The sequence below is a fragment of the Heptranchias perlo genome, chromosome 12 (genome assembly GCF_035084215.1).
Source record: "Heptranchias perlo isolate sHepPer1 chromosome 12, sHepPer1.hap1, whole genome shotgun sequence".
Taxonomy (NCBI): Eukaryota; Metazoa; Chordata; class Chondrichthyes; order Hexanchiformes; family Hexanchidae; genus Heptranchias; species Heptranchias perlo.
In genome coordinates, this window is record NC_090336.1 from 52,238,634 (window position 1) to 52,260,413 (window position 21,780).

Consider the following 21,780-nt stretch of genomic DNA (forward strand, 5'->3'; position numbering starts at 1 on the left):
TATAAAGACTCCAAGGGGGTTGAATTTACAGAGGTGAGGGTTTCTCCTCCCCTCTCCCCCTCCCCCACGACCCCCACCCACCATCGGACCCCGGCACCATAACTTCAGTGGGGGAGCCACGGAAACTCCAGAAAAAGAGCACGCCATTATTCTGGGGTTTCCACAACCCTCCCTCCAGTTACAATAGACAAGCAAGACAACCCTTACAGAAATTCACCCTCCCCCACTCCCACATGGCTTTAAAACAGATGAAAGGAAACACCAGAAAACAAAGTATGAAATAACCCATTAAGCAAGTCACAAGGGGAAAGCCCTCCAGCCACGGTTAATGAAAAAGCCGATTGGAGATCTTTTGTTGCCAATGCCAAGATTTCCAGGAGCTGTTTATTCTGGAGGTCCCCCCATTCTCTTATCGCAGTTGGCATTCGGAGTCGCAGGTGTAAAGGAAGAAAATATCCATGCAGGAATTCTGATAAGAATTTCAGAGACTTTTTCTAATTCAAGATTCTCATACAATCTCTGGCTGTTACAGGGTATTGAGGGGATTATGCATGAGGCCCGAGACCTAGCTGCAGGCCAGAAGATGTTCATTGATAGTCGCTTCAATGATGTGCAGTAACTTCTATAATAAGTAACAAGGCAGCCTGTTCATTAAAATGTTAATTAAGATGCAACTGTGCTCAACACGAAGTATTTCATTTGAATTACTTTGTTCAGCTGTGTGAGGAACAGATCCTGTTCAGAGGGGCCTATTATTAGCACCATCAAATTTAATTCAAGTAAAGCACTGGCCTTGTAACAGCCTGCTTTGTGTCTTTTATTCTTTCTAAACTGGCCAATGAAATGTTCATTTGCCCGAAAGAACTGGGTAGGACCTTTAATACACAATCAAAGTCTATTTTGTGAACTTTTCTTTTACCTTTGTTTCTGAAACTTTCCATCCCGTGAACGAATAAAAAAAAACAATGGAACCAAGTCAGTCTATTCCTCAGTACATCAGACACATCCTCATCATGCCGCATATCTGTGGTTTATAGCAGCAGTGTGCTCCCCATGCGCCTTGCTACACCTACTGTTCCATACACGCCAACCAATAAAACCAGCAAAAAACAGATGGATAGCTTGTGAACAGCTAATCCAGCCCCATAAAAGATTTCAGACCAAAAAACAACTATAGGTATAGGCCTTACGACATGGGAAGATGAGGTGTTAGACTGAAATGTAGTGGAGTGTCTGAAATGTAGTGGAGTGTCGTAACTTAAGCTGTAGGTATGTCCAATTTGAATCTCAAGTACACAAAAGTGTGATTTGCAGCATGGAGGATTTAGAATTTACTGAAAGGAGATGGGAATGCGAAATAAGACTTATTTTCTAGGGGCACTTGGACACATCCCCAGAAAATATTTGATTCAGATACTTCGTTTGGTGCATTTTCTGGCATTTTGTGCCGACTGTAATTCTGCCTTTCAAGCCAAAAATAATTTCTTCTGGAGGGGTTACAGAAATTTGAAATGTGGTGAAAACGAAAATAAGAGCAGCTGTACAGGTCCAGTAAATCTGGATCATGTCAACTGAAAACTTTTGACAACACACACCTGCAGTAATCCCAAGCAGCAATACATTCTACATAAAACATACCAACATGAGCACCTGTCCCTGCTCCAGACCCCCATGTAAGGAGTCTTACAACACCAGGTTATAGTCCAACAGTTTTATTTGAAAATCACAAGCTTTCGGAGCTTACCTCCTTCGTCAGGTGAGTGAGTGAAAGGTTCTCAAATCGCATCGCATATATTAGGCTGGGACACGATCACACCAATCAAAGGTGTCGTTGGTGTTCAGACAGGTCAGCCACGGAAAACATTACATCCCAGTATACTGAATACACAATGGGTCAGATTACAAAGCCAGAGAGAGAAAGAGACCCAAAAGGCAGAGAGAGAGAGAGAGAGAGAGAGAGAATGTTGGACTATAACCTGGTGTTGTAAGATTCCTTACATTTGTCCACCCCAGTCCATCACCGGCATCTCCACACCAGACCCCCATGGCAGCCTAGGGGCAGGTGTGGGATTGCATGAATTGAAGGTATGCTGACCTAACTATTTTAAATAATCATGGAAACAAAATTGTAGAACGGAATTCTGTTGAAGGATCACATCTAAAATATTTACCTGCTTTCTCACCTTTGAGATGCTAACAAACCTTTTTGCCCATTTCTAGAAATTAATGTTGGTCAATGCTCAACATACTCACAAAACAAGCCTCTGTCCACCACTTCAACAGAGGGGTTCACTCATTTAAGATAAATGGGTTGTGCTGCCTATTAAAATGATAAAGGAAAGTCATTCAAAATGTGACTGTCTTATATTGCTCTTTTGATTATCAAAAAGGTTTATTTTCTTCTATCGGAAATAACAAGCCATTACACAGTGCAATCATTACAAAATAAATATATTGCACAAAAGCATGGTTTGCAGGAATGGGGGGGGGCGGTGGGGGGAGCTGAATTTTGTGCTCTCAAAATGGCCGTCACCAGCTGCCTTCAGTCTGGAGTGTACTATCTAGTATACTCTTCTTGGTTATTAATGTCGCTCCTCACATTTCCCTGTGAATGGTGACTGCTCTAATATGAACGGTGTCGGCACTCTCTTTGGTTACTGCATCATAAGAAGAGGGACTTCCTCCACTATGAGCATGTAAACAGACTGAAAGCCATTTTCAAAGTTACAGAACACAGCCAGGCACCACAATTCATTCACAAACAGGCCAACAGTCTGCATCGTGCATCACAGTAGCAACACTGTAGGAAAATCCAAAATATGGAGATTGCACTGTAATTCTTTAAATGAGTTAAACTCCTCAGCATTCAAAGCCCACTCCCTATTTTATTTCCAAATCTTCAACTATGCAGTGACAGAAATGCTCAAATAGAACTAGTTCATTTATTTATTCCAAGCAGCTTCATCTCAAAAAAGCATCTGCAACTTGTCTTGAAAAAAATAAAGCTTCACATTAGACAGCTGCTGGAAATGTTCCAGAAAGTTCTTTTGAAGAATACTAAAGTCTTTTAAAAGCTGCAGTTTAGCAAGCCTACTTGTTACATATATCTTCTTCGGGAACAAACACGTCCATAATCGCAACTCTCAAACTGTCGGCTCCTCTAAAAACAATTCTGCCTTAATATTATGCATAATTAACAGACGAGAAGAACCATCTGATTGATTGATTGCTTCCAATAGCCTTCAATCCCACCACCCAATCAGTCTGATTGATTGATACCGACACCCTTCAAACCCAGTGACAAAGGCGAATTTCTCTTTTAAAGCTCTGACATTCTGACAGATGGATTAAAAAGCTGATAGTTGGTATGTATGCTCTTCAATTCTGCATACAAGCCCCAAATCCCTCCTACTTGCTTACCAACTAAACATTAATTACTTTCTTACCAGTCTTCGTCAAACCTTTTTCCAATTTCTTTCCAGCATGCAGTGATCTTGCCTCAGATCCAATTCTCAATTCTAATCTCACCCCATTCTCATTACTCTCTTGGGGTTCCAACTTTACTGCTCGTGTCTATTCTGGTTTCATTTTGCAGAGCTTCCCAATGTAAGTCATGGGATCAATAACCACAAAGAGCTTCCAAAAGCACTGACATCCACTGAACTGAAACAACTGCCAACAATCTCAAACCTCTGCACAATAAAGGATAACACAATTACTTTTCAATTAAATAAGCAACTTACCAAGTAACATTTACAAATGTTTTTGGGGTCCATTTTTCCCACACTATTTTCTCCTGTTTTTTTTCACACTGAAAATAAACCCTGACAAAAACAAGCTTTTATATTGGCATTAAAAACTGACTTTACAAGATACTTAAGTACAATTTAGGTGCACAATTGTGTGAGTTGAAAGAAAATGCACACTAGGATAGCGATTACCTCTAGAAAATAAACAATTCATGATTTGGAACTTACGCATGTGAGACAACACAATTACAACAACAACAACTATTTGCATTTATGTAACACCCTTAATGTAGTAAAATGTCTCAAGGCACTTCACAGGAACATCATCAAACAAAATTTGACACCAAGCCACGTAAGGAGATATTAGGGCAGGTGAGGTAGGTTTTCAGGAACATCTTGAAGGAGGAGAGAGAGAGAGAGAGAGAGAGGTAGACGGGCAGAGAGGTTTAGGGAAGGAATTGTAATGCATTGGGCCTAGGCAGCTGAAGGCACAGCCACCAATGGTGGAGCGATGAAAATTGGGAATGCGCTAGAGGCAAGAATTGTTGGAGCACAGAGATTGCGGAGGGTTGTCAGGCTGGAGGAGATTATGGAAATAGGGAGGGGTGAGGCCATGGAGGGATTTGAAAACAAGGATAGGAACTTTAAAATCGAGGCATTCCCTGACCGGGAGCCAGTGTAGGTCAGTGAGCACAGGGCTGATGGGTGAACAGGACTTAGTACGAGTTAGGATATGGGCGACAGAGTTTTGGATGAGCTCAAGTTTATGGAGGGTGGAAGATGGAAGGCCAGCCAGGAGAGCATTGTGATAGTCAAATCTAGAGGTAACAAAGGCATGGATGAAGGTTTCAGCAGCAGATGAGATGAGGCATTTTCTTACCATAAATCTGGTCTGGAAGTGCACGTGTCCGTGTGAATTGCATTGGTGACATCAGCACACACTGTTTGTGCAATGCTGAGGTCACTGATGAGATGCATGTACATCTGTCGACCCAGTTTTTGGCAGGAAAACAAATGAATGTTGTACTTTTTTTTACAGGGACCTGGATCACCTTCAATTCCTGCAGGGAGAACTATCTTCTTTGTACTATAGCAAAAGTCAGTCTTTCATTCCTAGTGAGGTATGGAGCAAGAGCAGCAGTTCATTGACACATTTACCACACTGATTGAAGACTGAGATCATTGAAGGCTGACTCAGTTCACATGTCTAAATGAAAACGGCAAGATCAGCTGTTCCCCTGTACATAATGTCCACCAAATTTTTAATATCCCGTTATCATAATGGCAGATAAATGACTAGAGGCACAGCACAGTGAAATTCTTCACAGTAAAAACATTATCAAGGGATTGAGTGAGGGTGAGCCCCAGAAAGTAGTGTCCTTGAACAGTGTAAATAATTGTGAGTTGTCATTTAGCGTCACTGCACTTTTTATTTAAGACCCTTCCTTGTTTTCTGCAGTTGCAGTGATGTTCAAAATAAAAACTGTGTTTTACTGATTTTCCATAAAAAAATTTTTAGGGACCATTTTGTCCCCCATTATTTTCTCCTTTTTTTTCCTCTAATAATAAAATCTGAAAAAACACAGGATTTTATACTGCTGATAAAAAGTGACTTAACAGGGTACTTTAGTATAGTTTAGGTGCACATTACAGCTCACATACTCTGCCTTCTACTTCAGAAAATTACAGCAGTGTGAGATTTCCATTTTAAAAGTTTGTGACATCGCTGAGCAAGATTGTGTCAAATTTGGAGGAGTGTTGCTCTGCACTTATAACCTTCAAACATTTTGCAATGTAATTAGTGGGTTTTAAGTATATCAAATGTGTATGGTGGGAAGGAGTCGGAATTGGATTGTACTATTATTCTCCAATTTAGGATGAAATTTCAAATGTAATCAGTAGCATTTGGCACACGCAATTGAAACCAATCATTACATTTTTCTTTAAGATAAAATTCTCATACATCAGCAATTCTTAATCAGTGCTCAGTATGTGAATCCACATTGGTGGATTGAACTTACATTGCTACTTCACAAGGAAGCAACCCCATCACTGAGTGGATCAGATTTGTGGCAAATACAATGTTGTATACTCGCAGACTAAATAAATGCAATTGTTAATATAATGACCAGAACAGAATGGATGTGGCAAACAGAATGGGATAAATACAGCAGCAAAACTGACTGTCGTTTATATTGGACTGTCTCCAAATTGGTTCAAATATGAAATCTGCCCCAGGCTTAAAGATGTATTTTTCAATTTATGTCAATTTGGAGGACAGATTTCAGTAAGTTTAGTCTATCAGTTGGAGGTTAGACTTAGGCTGATACAGGTCTATCAAAGTCAATGAGGTATTTTGTGGATCAGTACCTGAGGATTCTTGTTGTGCACTCTGAACATTGCTGTGGTGTGCTTTATTCAATAAACTTGCTTTAACATTTATTTCTAGTTCCCCTCAGACAATGAAGCATTAAATACATTTTGATTTTATTGACTAATATAACAAATAATGAAGTAGATCTACAAACTGGATGTGTGGCTTCTTTTTCCATTTCACCCTACGGCAATGATTTTCATCTTTAGCTTCAGAACAGTTCTATTCCAGCTTGCACTGTCTCAAGTCCTGTTAGAATCCCAAGTGCTAATAACATGCAAATTTTTGTGTCTAACCTTATTTATATAATCAATTTTAGGTTCAATCTCCACTGGTCCCACACTGGTTAAAAGGTCAAAACTGCATGCAAGTCAAATTTAGAAGAATGGGGCCAAAAGGTAATGGGGAGTGTCACAAGGAAAGGGACTAAAATTTAAGACAGCTTCTGGAGAGCACTAAAAGGCATCTCTCTGCCAAGTTTGAAGGAGTACGGCATTAAGAAGTGGCAGGTCAGATAGAAGGAAAGGGACCAGTAGGTGCAGATACAAATCTTCAGACAAGTGACAGTACGGACCAGCAGTGGGCTTCCTCTTTGATGGCTGCTGAAGTTGGGTTGATGCTGCATCAGATGCATGCAAGGAGGGTTTTCCCTCTGTATCACTCTACAACACCATCCCGTAGGTCAACACAGCAACATGCCCCTGCAAGAAAGTGCGGCCAAGCTTCAGGCCACAACCGCCCATTACTGTACCTACACATTGCAAGCTCCATGCTGCTTGATAGCCACTGGTATCCAAGCTGGCATCGTCCCCTCTACTGAGAAGGCAGGTTACCACGCGGGAGTTTGCTAGGCTCGCAGAAATGACTGTGGCATCTTGACAGGTGTGGCTAAGCAGGATTCTGTTTACCTGAGCATGTCTTCTTTCGTGCAATACCGTGTAAAACATGACCTGCTGTGATCAGGAGGCTTCTGGAGAACCTTCCAGCGTAACAGTTGGATGGGCATTCATATCTCATAGTAATGCCACCAGGGATCTGTTGGCACATTCATCATTGAGAAGAGAAGCCTCCACTAACAATTTCTGCCAAAGTGAAGTTTGCTACTTCTCTGCATTTGTGGGTGCAGGCAGGAGGGCCCAGAGCACCTCTTGGGCAGAGTCATCTACCTGGCATCCTTCTGCTGGTCACCTTTTCCTTCGAACATATCACCTCACAAGATTCCTGATGGCAAACCCTCTGATGCCAATAAAATAAAACAGAGGGCAAATTAAATAAATGACTGCCGAAGTGCCAGCTGAGAACAAATATTTTTTTAAAACTACAAGAATGGCCTTTAAAGGCCTAACTCACTTGCCTTGAAATTGTGTAGGATTTTTAAACGCCCCTACACCTCACCTGAGGTCTTTTCCCTGCCAGGTTTCACTGGTATGCTGGAGACTCATGCCCTGTCCCAGCTATCTCATCCCCTTGTGATGTAGCGGGTTTCATTTCTTACAATTAAGGCCACACACACGGCCAACTGAGGTAAATAAATTCCCCTGGGAAAGTGTAGTAAGTCTAGACATTTTGACTTTAAAAAATTTGAAGCACCATGAAAAGAGGCTGTTTCCCCTGGCTGGAGAGTCGAGAACTAGGGGGCATAGACTCAGGATGTGGGGTCGGCCATTTAGGACTGAGTAGAGAAGACATTTCATCACTCGGAGGGTTGTGAATCTTTGGAATTCTCTACCCCAGAGAGCTGTGGATGCTCAGTTGTTGAGTATATTCAAGGCTGAGATCCACAGATGTTTGGACTCTAGGCAAACCAAGGAATATTGGGATCGGGCAGAAAAGTAGAGTTGAGGTTGAAGATCAGCCATGATCTTACTGAATGGCGGAGCAGGTTCGAGGGGCCTACTCCTGCCCCTATTCCTTATGTTCTTATTAAAAGATCATTTGACCCATGAAGGAATCCAAATCTGATGTTGACACTCCAATTCACTGTTCCTATTTGAATTTCTTGTTTATTTTAATTATTACAGAATCGTAGAATGGTTACAGGACCGAAGGAGGCAATTTGGCCCATCGAGTCCATGCCGGCTCTCCCCAAGAGCAATCCAGCTAGTGCCACACCCCCACCCTTTCCTCAGGTTGCCTTTGGCAAAAGAACCAATCACCTTAAATCTATGTCCTCTGGTTCTTGACCCTTCCGCCAATGGGGACAGTTTCTTTCTAACTACTCTGTCCAGACCCTTCGTGATTCTGAATACGTCTATTAAATCTCCTCTCAACCTTCTCTGCTCTGAAGAGAACAACCCCAGCTTCTCCAATCTATCCACGTAACTGAATTCCTTCATCCCTGGAACCATTCTAGTAAATCTCTTCTGCAGCCTTGACATCCTTCCAAAAGTGCGGCGCCCAGAATTGGACACAATACTCCAGCTGTGGCCAAACCAGTGTTTGATAAAGGTTCATCATAACTTCCTTGCTTTTGTACTCTATGCCACTATTTATAAAGCCCAGGATTCTGTAAGCTTTTTTAACCGCTTTCTCAACCTGCCCTGCCACCTTCGACGATTTGTGCACATATACCCCCCGATCTCTCTGTTCCTGCACCCCTTAGTTTATATTGCCTCTCCTCATTCTTCCTATCAAAATGTATCACTTCACACTTCTCTGCGTCAAATTTCATCTACCACGTGCCTGCCCATTCCACCAGCATGTCGATGTCCTCTTGAAGTTTATCACTATCCTCTTCACTGTTCACTACACTTCCAAGTTTTGTGTCATCTGCAAATTTTGAAATTGTGCCCTGTACATCATTAATATATACCAAGAAAAACACTGGTCCGAGTACCGACCCCTGGGGAACACCCTGTACACCTTCCTCCAGTCTGATAAACAACCGTTCACCACTACTCTCTGTCTCCTGTCACTTAGCCAATTTCGTATCCATTCTGCCACTGGCCTTTTATTCCATGGGCTTCAACTTTGATGACAAGCCTATTATGTGGCACTTTATCAATCGCCTTTTGGAAGTCCATATACACTATATCAACCGTATTGCCCTCATTAACACTTTCTGTTACCTCTTCAAAAAACTCAATTAAATTAGTTAAACACGATTTGCCTTTCACAAATCCATGCTGGATTTCCTTAATTAATCCACACTTATTCAAGTGACTGTTAATTTTAAGAACATAAGAAATAGGAGCAGGAGTAGGCCAATCGGCCTCTCGAGCCTGCTCCGCCATTCAATAAGATCATGGCTGATCTGATCCTAACCTCAAATCTAAATTCATGTCCAATTTCCTGCCCGCTCCCCGTAACCCCTAATTCCCTTCACTTCGAGGAAACTGTCGATTTCTGTTTTAAATTTATTTAATGATGTAGCTTCCACAGCTTCCTGGGGCAGCAAATTCCACAGACCTACTACCCTCTGAGTGAAGAAGTTTCTCCTCATCTCAGTTTTGAAAGAGCAGCCCCTTATTCTAAGATTATGCCCCCTAGTTCTAGTTTCACCCATCCTTGGGAACATCCTTACCGCATCCACCCGATCAAGCCCCTTCACAATCTTATATGTTTCAATAAGATCGCCTCTCATTCTTCTGAACTCCAATGAGTAGAGTCCCAATCTACTCAACCTCTCCTCATATGTCCGCCCCCTCATCCCCGGGATTAACCGAGTGAACCTTCTTTGTACTGCTTCGAGAGCAAGTATGTCTTTTCTTAAGTATGGACACCAAAACTGTATGCAGTATTCCAGGTGCGGTCTCACCAATACCTTATATAACTGCAGCAATACCTCCCTGTTTTTATATTCTACCCCCCTAGCAATAAAAGCCAACATTCCGTTGGCCTTCTTGATCACCTGCTGCACCTGCATACTAACTAATTTTGTCCTGGATTATCATTTCTAACAGTTTCCCCACCACCGAGGTTAAACTGACTGGTCTGTAGTTGCCGGGTTTATCCTTACGCACTTTTTTGAACAAGGGTGTAACATTAGTAATTCTCCAGTCTTCTGGCATCCCCCCGCCCCGTATCTAAGGATGATTGGAAGTTTATGGCCAGTACCTCCACAATTTCCACCCTTACTTCCCTTAGCAACCTAGGATGCATCCCATCCGGACCGGGTGATTTATCTACTTTAAGTACAACCAGCATTTCTAGTACCTCCTTTTTATCAATTTTTATCCCATCCAGTATCTCAACTGCCTCTTCTTTTACTGTGACTTTGGAAGCATCTTCTTCCTTGGTAAAGACAGATGCAAAGTACTCATTTAGTACCTCAGCCATGCCCTTTGCCTCCATGCCACCTTTTTGGTCCCTAATCGGTCCCACCCCTCCTCTTACTACCCGTTTAGTATTTATATGCCTTTAGAAGACTTCTGGATTCCCTTTTATGTTGGCCACCAGTCTATTCTCATTCTCTATCTTTGCCCCTCTTATTTCCTTTTTCACTTCCCCTCTGTACTTTCTATATTCAGCCTCTTTTTCACTTGTATTATCAACCTGACATCTGTCATATGACCCCTTTTTCTGCTTCATCTTACTCTCTATCTCTTTCGTCATCCAGGGAGCTCTGGCTTTAGTTGCCCTACCTTTCCCCTTCGTGGGAATGTGCCTAGACTGCACCCAAACCATCTTCTCTTTAAAGGCCGCCCAGTGTTCAATTACAGTTTTTGCCTGCCAATTTTTGATTCCAATTTACCCGGGCCAGATCCGTTCTCATCCCACTGAAATTGGCCCTCCTCCAAATGAGTATTTTTACTCTAGAGTGCTCCTTGTCCTTTTCCATAGCTGATCCATACCTTATGATACTATGATCACTGTTCCGTAAATGCTCCCCCCACTGACACTTGCTCCACCTCATTTCCCAGAACCAGATCCAGCAATGCCTCCTTCCTCGTTGGGCCGGAAACGTACTGGTCAAGAAAGTTCTCCTGAACACACTTCAAAAATTCCTCCCCCTCTTTGCCCTTTACACTATTATTATCTATTAATATTATCTATATTCAGATAGTTGACGTCCCCATCACAACTCTATGGCCCTTGCACCTCTCTGTAATTGGAAATAACTAACTGTGCAGACTAGCAGCTTGAACTTGCAGCCTCTATAGAGTATATAGAGAAAAACAAATAGCTAACAGCTTTTGTTTGAGTACTTCAAAAATAAACGCACAAACATCTACACACAAACAACAGTGAACAGACACACAGAGGTAGGACATGGGTGACAGTAGGTAAATTCAGAATGCAGGATTTAATTAGAAACTAGTTCACTTCATTGTGCAAGACTTTGATAGGCAAAAGGTACAGGAAGATTTTTATTAAATAAACATAACCATTTGTCAAACATCAACATTAATAAGTGCCATTCTATTCAAGTCAGATATGCAGGCAACCAGGCGTTCTTAAAAGTATAAAGTAAAACTACTTCAGAATTTTCCCTTAAAATATCAAATTGCATTTCTAATTTAATACTGCGCATAAATTACAACAGTTTTGAATATTTAATATTGTGTTTTATCTATGACCTTAAACATATGGTAACCATCTGTGGGAGTACCAGAGCCAGTCTCAGTATAAATAACAGATGTTTTGAAGAACAATATCATCAATTTTCCTTCTAACTGACAGCTGAGCTAGCACAATTAGAAACAGATTCCAGGTAGAGATATTTTGTCCTGGCATATTTTGAAGTTGTGGATTATGGTAATTGGCTATTCAGCACTGTACTGATCCCTCTGCAAGAGACAATGCAACAACTGTTTCCGTAATACTATTAAAGGCCGTTACTGCAAGCTCAAATTCGGCTCAAAAATATGGTTAATTTTCAGTGCATTTACATGCTTGACTCTTCTCTATTCATGGAAGTGTTTATCATACATGGGTTTAGAGCTTGATGCACAGGTTTGATTGCATCTAGGTATAAGGGTAATTACTAAGTGCAGTTAAAAAACACTACTTGAGGAGATCCTCCATTCATTCATTTATAATCAGTTTATAGCATTCACACAGATTGCTGTCTCATAATAATCTGTTGGAACAGTTCAGTCAAATGAACACCTCACAGTATCAGACTTCGATCAATTCATCAGATATCAAGCTGCCTTACTGTAGCAGGTAACAACATTTCTCTTAATTAGACTTACCGAAGCATCACAAGCACACACGCAGAAATTTAAAATTAATTTGCATCACATAAGTACTGAATACTAATGGCAATATCTTCAGCAGCAGTTGCTCCCCCATCCCTGATTCCCACCTCCTTGACTCCCCTTAAGCTACAATGGGTTGCAATTCCAGTCTTCCACACGCAGCATACACAAGTGTTTCATTAAAAATTTGGAAAACATGCTGAAAAACAGTCAACATTAGGATGACAACAGACAGAACTCTTTGGTTTCCTGAGGAACCTGCAAATGTCAGGCCTGCATAACATGGTCGCTATATGGTGGTGCAGTTATGCATCAAGTACTGCTGACCATTCTTCGTTTGGGCTCTTAAGACTTTTATTTTAGCCGTTCTTCATTCAATAGTTTGTATTTTTCAGATATTTCTGTACAATAGCCAACCAGTGCTCCTTCAAAACATTAACGTAGCTGGCGCAGTGCCAGTGAAGATAACTGGATTTGAAACCATCACGTCCTTTTGGAGTTGTCACTGACTGCACAGCTTAAAAGGTAAGCACCATTGGGTAACTGCAAAATACTTGTCTCAAATTTATCAACATGCACCCATTACAAAACTAAACATTGTGCGATTACGCTATCCTATCACAATTCAGAAAAAATACACAAGTAAAGAGCAGCAGACTAACTTCCAGATGGTGATGAGACGATTAGCTTAGATGCATTTAAGGGGAAGCTAGATAAGTACATGAGGGAGAAAGGAATAGAAGGATATGGATAAGGTGTACTTGGATTTTCAGAAGGCTTTTGATAAGGTCCCACACAAGAAGTTAGTCTGCAAAATTAAAGCACATGGGATTGGAGGGAATATACTGGCATGGATTGAGAATTGGTTGACAGACAGGAAACAGAGAGTAGGAATAAACGGGTCTTTTGCCGGGTGGCAGGCAGTGACGAGTGGGGTAACGCAGGGATCAATGCTTGGGCCCCAGCTATTCACAATATATATCAATGATTTGGATGAGGGAACTGAATGTAACATGTCCAAGTTTGCAGATGACACAAAGCTGGGATGGAATGTGAGCTGTGAGGAGGATGCAAAGAGGCTCCAATGTGATTTAGACAAGATGGGTGAGTGGGCAAGAACATGGCAGATGCAGTATAATGTGGATAAATGTGAGGTTATCCACTTTGGTTGTAAAAACAGAAAGACAGATTATTATCTGAATGGTGATAGATTGGGAAAAGGGGAGGTGCAACGAGACCTGGGTGTCCTTGTACACCAGTCGCTGAAAGCGAGCATTCAGGTGCAGCAAGCAGTTAGGAAGGCGAATGGTATGTTGGCATTCATTGCAAGAGGATTTGAGTACAGGAGCAGGGATGTCTTACTGCAGTTATACAGGGCCTTGGTGAGACCATATCTGGAGTATTGTGTGCAGTTTTGGTTTCCCTATCTGAGGAAGGATGTCCTTGCCATGGAGGGAGTGCAACGAAGGTTTACCAGACTGATTCTTGGGATGGCAGGACTGACGTATGAGGAGAGATTGGGTCGACTGGGCCTATATTCACTAGAGTTTAAAAGAATGAGAGGTGATCTCATCGAAACATATAAAATTCTAACAGGACTAGACAGACTAGATGCAGGGAGGATGTTCCCGATGGCTGGGGAGTCCAGAACCAGGGGTCACAGTCTCAGGATATGGGGTGTGCCATTTAGAACCGAGATGAGGAGAAATTTCTTCTCTCAGAGGGTGGTGAACCTGTCGAATTCTCTACCACAGAAGGCAGTGCAGGCCAAGTCATTAGATGTATTCAGGAAGGAGATAGATATATTTCTTAATGCTAAATGGATTAAGGGATATGGGGAAAAAGTGGGAACAGGGTACTGAGTTAGACGATCAGCCACGATCATTTTGAATGGCGGAGCAGGCCCGAAGGGCCGAATGGCCTACTCTTGCTCCTATTTTCTATGTTTCTATGTTGACAGGGTGAGATGAAGCAAGGTGGAAGGAGGCTCGAGTGGAGAAAAAAGGAGCATGGAGGATCTCGAGTAGAATCGACCCGTCGAGCTGAATGGCCTGTCTCTGTGCTGTAAAATTCTGTAAGTCACAGGTCTACGGGACATGCACATAGGTCAACATAGCTATAACTTAGATCAGAGCTTGGCCAGATTGCCAGGAAGAGCTCCTTCTGTCAAGAGAAAAATTGGCTCTTACAGAGCTGACAAATTGAAATGTTCACCTCACTCTACAAGTGCATCTCCTGTTAACCAGTCAGACAGTGACGTAAGCAGCAACCTACGAAGTCTGCAGCCACAACCACATCTACCTCGACAAGGGCAGTTGTCATAGACACACAGCCTCACATCAGTACATTGCAGAAGAAAAAGAAATTAAAGCAGGGCTCCAAAATGGGAATTAAAGCAAAAATATGATTATTTCCAAAATGTAGTAAATGCTGTGATTGAAAGAACAGGGTCAAGCTGCCTACCCAAACAATAGTTACTTGATATTGCAAGTTGAAAGCATCAGAGTATGATAGTGTGGTAGTTATGATACTGGGCTTGCAACCCAGAGATTGAAAGTTTGAATCCTGCCAAGGCAAGTTGGAAAATTATATTATATCATTATATCTGTTAACTTGTGAGTTGGCTGCAAATATCCAACTAATTCACTAATGTCCCTCAGGAAAGAGAATGTGCCACCCCTCCCCTATGTGGTCTAACCTGCATATATTCTAATTTGGCCTAACAAGCTACTCAGTTGTACAATCGCACCATCACAACAAAGACCTCAGTGCCCCTCCATCAGCCAGCCAGGGGATGGGCAATAAACGCAGCTTTGCCAACGTACAGAGAATCTAATTCCTTATTACTCAATCCTTTCAAAATAACAGTTGACAAATAAAAGTCATAGGGAACAAGGCCATTATAAAATGTAGTTTTCCCATTGAGTTTCCAACGATTTTGCCGCAATTTCCACAGTTTTCTTTGGGCTTCAAAAGGTGGATATCTTCAACTTTTTGCATGGCTTCAAAACCTCTTATTACTTAAAATCTCTATATTCAGTGCACACATCAAAATTCTTACTTTCAACTTTTTTTAAGTTCAGTTAAACAGCAATTTCTAGATTGCTTTTAGAGGCAGAATCATATTCTAGTTTTCCTGTTGCACATTTCCAATACATTGTGAATTTTGCAATGTTTAATCTGTACCCTTTGACAAGTTTGCAACCATTAACTGACAAAACCCAGCATTGAGATTCGAGATTACAGCAGCATGTTTCTCGCCAATAGAAAAACTTGGCATGAATGCATACATTCCCCCTCACTCCCTCCCCCAACGAATCAGCATCTTCTATTTTTGAAAGTACTGTGATTATAAGAGACATGGGAAAGCAATAGCGCAATACCAAGGAAGAAAAATTATATCAACTGTCTCACTGCTGTAAAACACAAGATTATCTAACGATGCCAGATAAATTATTTTACAGTCCAGAACTCATTCCTCTGATTCCAATTATATTATTTTGGATGATAATATTTCTGTTGGTTGCTCAAATGGTAGACATTGTTTCCAACCGAGAGGACAACCCCTTGAATATTTGCAATAAGTGCCATGAAATATTACGACATGTGGAATAAACATATCCTTAATCAAATAATCATCAGCATTTAACGGCATTGTATATTAACACTGGTATTTTAATACATCCATGCTGCTGCACTGTAATTGATGCGTGTAAATGGACTTCAGAATTCGATTGCAACCCAGTTATTTAGCTCAATTAAATTGGTTCTATTAGCACTGCTTACCTTAAATAGCCCATGTCGACTGTTCCGTTGACCGAGCCATAAACTGATTCCTGGATTGAGATTGGTCTGCGGAGGATCGATGACACGTTCATAAATCCTATGGAAAAGAGCACATATTTTTCTCAGTTTAACAGTCGGTGTCAAAAGTTTTAACAAACCACCCTATGATAATAAATTATTGAGTCATTAATATTCCACATGAACAGGTGATTGACAAGTTGATTTTTATTCACCCATTTCAACAGCACAGAAAGATTGTAAGGTTCAATGTGGAGATATCATCTTTTCAATCAATCAATCTCCTTTTTTAAAAAAAATCTCTATCCATTTTTCACAGCTGCTCAAATGCAATCTTTCTACAGCCAGTGTAGGTGAGCATATGATGAGATTCTTTCAGGGCTTCAGTGTTATCAAGTTCAAACTTTGAGTAAATTACTTGGACAGGACTCAAGTACTGCCAAATTTTTCAGAATTTCAATAGGAAAGCTGCTTGAAACGTTTTCCAGGCTGAAGTATATCTACTTCATTTTTTTTAAATAGTCCTCATACATTTTCAACTGTCAATGCCATTCTTTCACCTAACGGTTATGAAGCAGCAAAGCACAACTGGTATCAGATTAACCAGTAGTAGATCACATAACCTAGTGATCCTGAAAGTCACCAACCTTCAGGAGAAGGGATGTCTAGAAATTCAAATGGGGGAAAAATCCTAACAGAGAAAACGCCCTAGGCCTTAGTAGTCAGAATATAAAGTGTCATTAACCAAAACACTGAAAGGCTATTCAAAAATGGAAAACAGAACCAATTAACAGCCATTTCTATTCTAGGCCCATTAGTAAAATATCATGATTGACTTTGAATAATAATTCATTGCAGCTTTCCAGGGCTGTAATTTGCACTTAGATTTGAAAAGAGAATTAAAAGGAATTACAGAGCAAAAGACGATATTTCATGATATTCTGAAAAAAGTTTCCAAAATTAGAAATTTTTTTCATTCTTTCTCGGGTGTGGGCGTCGCTGGCAAGGCTGAAACTTAAATAAACCCAGATTTGTGACCCAACACTGTTTTGGCCAAACTGAATAAATTTATATGACAGCAAATTGGTTCAAGCCAAAAAAAAACTTGGAAATACAGCGTTTGCATGTATTTGTGCCTGAAGTTGCTAATTGTGATATTTTGATAGTGTTTTTATATTGCTTACAGTTTCATGCCCATCCCTGTTTGCTCTAAGAAGGTGGTTGTGGGCCTTCTTCTTTGTAGTGGCTTGATACAACTGAGTGGCTTGCGAGGCCATTTCAGAGAGCAGTTAGTAGCCAACCACGTGGGTGCTTGTCTGGAGTCACATATAGGCCAGACCGGGCAAGGATGGTAGGTTTCCTTCCCTAAAAAGGATATTAGTGAACCAGTTGGGTTTTTAAGACAATCTGATGGCTTCGTGGTCACTTTACTGATATCTGATTTGTATTATTAAGCAATTCAATTCAAATTCTCAAATTGACATGGTGGGATTTGAACTCACATTCTCTGGTTTATTGGTCCAGGACTCTGGATTGCTAGTCCAGTAAGACAACCGCTATACTACCGTACCTATAAACACAACCGTTGCATTTATTCTGCTATTCTCAATAGTCCTGTAAGAAAGTGATATTGCTGAAGCCCACCATTTCAGACATTGCCTTCACTACTTAATCCCAAGGACAGAATCTTGGTATAAATTCTACATGGCAAACTAGTCCTCAGCAATATTTACTCACAGTTCTTTGCAAGAACATATGTCATGGCAACCCACAAGGCTCAATTAAGTGAGCACAGCATGCTCTGACACAAAGAATAAGACTCAGCAGAGAAAAGACACCTACAATTAAATGAACTCAACTGCAAGTCACACAATAAATTATTTTTTGTCCATTTGGGTTTACTCTTCCTTTAAATTGCATCTGCGCCACCATTTGGGTTTAGATTTCCTTTAAATGGCATCTGTACCCTAGTTGGCATTAGCCCCAGATCTTTCCATTTGATGCCCTGCAGTCACAATCCCATTAAGGAACAATAATTCATTGTGCAAGGTACATTAGTTGTGAGCTACGTAACTCCATGAGAGTTAGAATTGGCAGGAAACTATACTTGCACTATATAACCTCTCTCTAACAAAGTGTACATACTGTCCAGCTTATTACCCAATCTAGCATTGCAGCGAGGCAGAGTTCTTCAGTTCCACTGTTTCAGCCAACAATTTGATGGACCTTTCCCCCCTAATTATAATGAGCGAAATATGATAGATTCTCATTTTTTTTTAATTAATCATCTGAATGCTGACAAGTTTCAACAAACAAAAAAAAATTCTACAGCTTCATCCCAAGAATGCAACGAATATAAATGTTTTGAAATTATAAGGTGAGCTTGATTTCGAAAAGGCTAATATTAGTTACAACAACAACAACTTGAATTTATATAACACTTCAACATAGAAAAAAGTCTCAAGGCACTTCAAGTGTAATCAGATGAAATTTGAAGACGAGCCAAAGAAGGGTGACCTAAAGCTTGGTCAAAGAGGTGGGCTTTAAGGAGGGTCTTAAAGGAGGAGAGGTAGTCAGAGAGGCAGAGGGGTTTAGGGAGGGAATTCGAGAAAATAGGGCCTAGATAGCTGGAGGAATGGCCACCAATGGTGGGCGAAAAGAGTGGGGGATGGGCAAGAGATCAGAGTTGGAGGAATGCAGAGTTCTCAGAGGGTTGCAGGGCTGGAGATGGTACTAGTTACAAAACAGAACTATCTTCCTCCCCCACAAAACAGTTGGGCTCCTGTGCTGCACGCTAGCTATAGTAAAAAAAAGAAAAAAAAGCTCACTACTGCGAGATCTCTACCAATGCACCTTTAAACCTGTCACTGCCACCAGATCACGACCAGCAATCTCTTAAGCTGTCACTTGAATGTATAAATGGGTGTGCCATGGGGTCATTCCTCCAATTTTCCATCCTTATTAGGAATTACCTGGCCATTGCTTAGCATGTCAGCTGAGATCAGGAACCCATCAGGTAGGGGGGAATTCTTAGGGCACAAGATATTGAAATATCAGGGCATTCTGCCACCTCATCAATATTTAAGACTTTTAAATAAGAAACAAACTTGCGACTTCAGGATGTCCCAACTACTTTTGAAGTGGAGTCACTATTGTAATGTAGGGACACACAGCAACAAAATGATGCACAGCAAGGTCCCAGAAACCACAAAATAATGACCAGATAATCTTGGTTGGTTTCTGCTACTCCAGGATTGATAGATTTGAAAAACAATATGTCGGGCATTTCATTGTTCAGATTTCTGCCTAATCCTTCCCCACTGGTACTTACCGACTGAAAGAAACTGCTTTCGATTTATTCATATATCGTCAATCCAATATTTAATTGGTATTTTAACAGGAGAGTGCCAATTTCAGCAATTCACTGATTGTTGCCCAAAGGATATGTGACACTTGAGATGTGATGCCCTGAAGGTGATTCGATAAGAGCATGGGAATGGGACTAACTGGATTGCTCTTACAAAGAGCCAGCATAGGCTCGATGGGCCAAATGGCCTCTGTGCTATAACCATTCTATGATAAGTGGGCCACTTCTGAGGCATGAAGACTAGGGCCACTTTCAGGTGTGATGTCTTTGAAAGACGTGGCATAATGGGACATGACAAGTGATCAGAGAAGGAATTTGTTATAAACAAACATTCAATTCCTTCATGCGGGATATTTCTGCAGTCAAATGGCAAATAATATAGAAAGAAGGAACCTGCATTTATATAGCAACTTTCAAGACCTCAGGACATCCCAAACCACTTCACAGTCAATTAAATAACTTTTGAAGTGTAGGCACTGTTGTAATATAGGGAAATACAGCAACCAGTTTGCACACAGCAAGGTCCCACAAACAGCAATGTGATAATGACCAGGTAATCATTTTTAAGTGATGTTGGTTGAGGGATATATATTGGCCAGGACACTGAGGCAAACTCCTCTGCTATTCTTCAAATAGTGGCATGGGATCTTTTATGTCCACCTGACTGCACCTCAGTTTAACATCTCACCTGAAAGGCTATACGTCCAAGAACGCAGAACTCTACTGGAGTGTTAGCCTAGATTATGGGCTTAGGTCACTGGAGTGGGGGCTTGAACTCACAACTGACTCAGATGGGAAGAGTGTTACCAACTTAACCAAAGCTGAAGCCTCCATGCAGTACTTTGTATCAGCAAAGATATATAAAGAAGTGTTTCATAACCCTCTGCACTAGTCACAGCCAAGCTGGAGTACTGTATGCCACAATAAAAATCTACAGCAGATATTCTGTACATAAAGAGTTAATACTTTAAATCTACTAGGGTGGCAAATATGCAAACCAGAATAAACACCCAAGGAGTTACAATCATGGGGTTTATTTTGTTCAAACAGAGGGCAGCTTGAGCAACTTATAAATCTGTCAACTAGATTATAGCCTTTAGTTGCTCTTCACTGAAATTGCACACTATATTTAGAGGAACAATTTTAAAACACATTGTTATACTTTCAGCTGTGTTGACACTTATTGACTGCTTTCCATTGCATACGCTAGGAACTATCAGGTCTAAATTGTAGTATAATAGTTGGAACAAATTTCTACCCTTTCATGATAAAAATATCAAAAGAGGGCTCTGTCACACAATAGGTAGAATCTTTTTCCAGCTGACTCACTGTTACTTACTTTTCATAGCCAGATTAGAAGATAGATTTATCATTTGTAACATTTATACATATGTTGACCAAGGAGTAAAAACTCCATTGAGAACTATGCTGACTGCTTTCTTTCAGACAGAGCAATCTGACACAAAATCAGATTGCTAATCTGGAGTGGTCTCCATTTCAAATTAAATACCATCAAACTACATTCTCCCCATGATGAGTCTGACAATGATTTGGATTGAGTCCTAATTTATAGAGTCCTTATAGACCAATGCTTTTGGCTAACCTCATCATTGGAAAGTGGTAGCCAATACACATCCTTCTATAACTTAATTATGTTTATAATACCATGCACATGGCTCCAACTTACTCATTTCAAAGGTAGTGTGTAAATCAGGCAGCGCATCATGAGATCATGCCTTCCAATTTGCAGCAATTGTCTATTGCCAAAACTCCAGTCAAGGTGGAAATACATTCCAGTACAATTCAGATAATTTCAAACACAGTTTTAGAAGCCATGTAAACTTAATTAATGACAACAATGTATATATTCGGGGCTCAGATTACTAACAGCTGTCCTCTCAGTCCAGCTAAACAATCTACTGGCCCTTAATCTTTGGACAATGACTGTCTGCAAGTTTCTCACCCATCCTTTAAAGGCATCAATATTTGTTTGCAAAAAAGGTTTATTTGAACAGACTCTCCAAAGACCAGTCTGGTCTGCAAATAGCTTCACAACCTCCAGGAAAGCTCTAATTGCAATACAAGTGGAGTGGTGTACTATGTTACTCGGCTAACAGCCCAGAGTCATGGGTTCAGAATCCCTAATGGCAAATTGTGATGTTAGACATAATAAATCTGATAATTTGATGTCTGGCATCAGAAAAGCTTGTCTTAAAAATCTAGCTAAGGTTCCTCAGGGAGGGAACCTATAATCCCCTACCAGGTCTGGCCAACATGTGACTCTAGCCCACACTATGTGGTTGCTTAGCTGTACAATGCTACAAATCAAGGAGGTGGGCCAGC

At 40.8% G+C, this 21,780-nt stretch overlaps 1 protein-coding gene across 5 annotated transcripts in view; it reads right to left on the minus strand.

Annotated features, from left to right (window-relative positions):
• Nucleotides 1-21,780, minus strand: part of LOC137328029 (protein kinase C-binding protein NELL1-like) — a 617,180-nt gene that overhangs the window by 570,600 nt on the left and 24,800 nt on the right. For all 5 annotated transcript variants that reach the window (XM_067994100.1, XM_067994101.1, XM_067994103.1 and 2 more), the window contains one exon: nucleotides 16,053-16,149. In XM_067994100.1, the coding sequence (XP_067850201.1) occupies nucleotides 16,053-16,149 (97 nt within the window). The remainder of the gene's footprint in view (nucleotides 1-16,052; nucleotides 16,150-21,780) is intronic.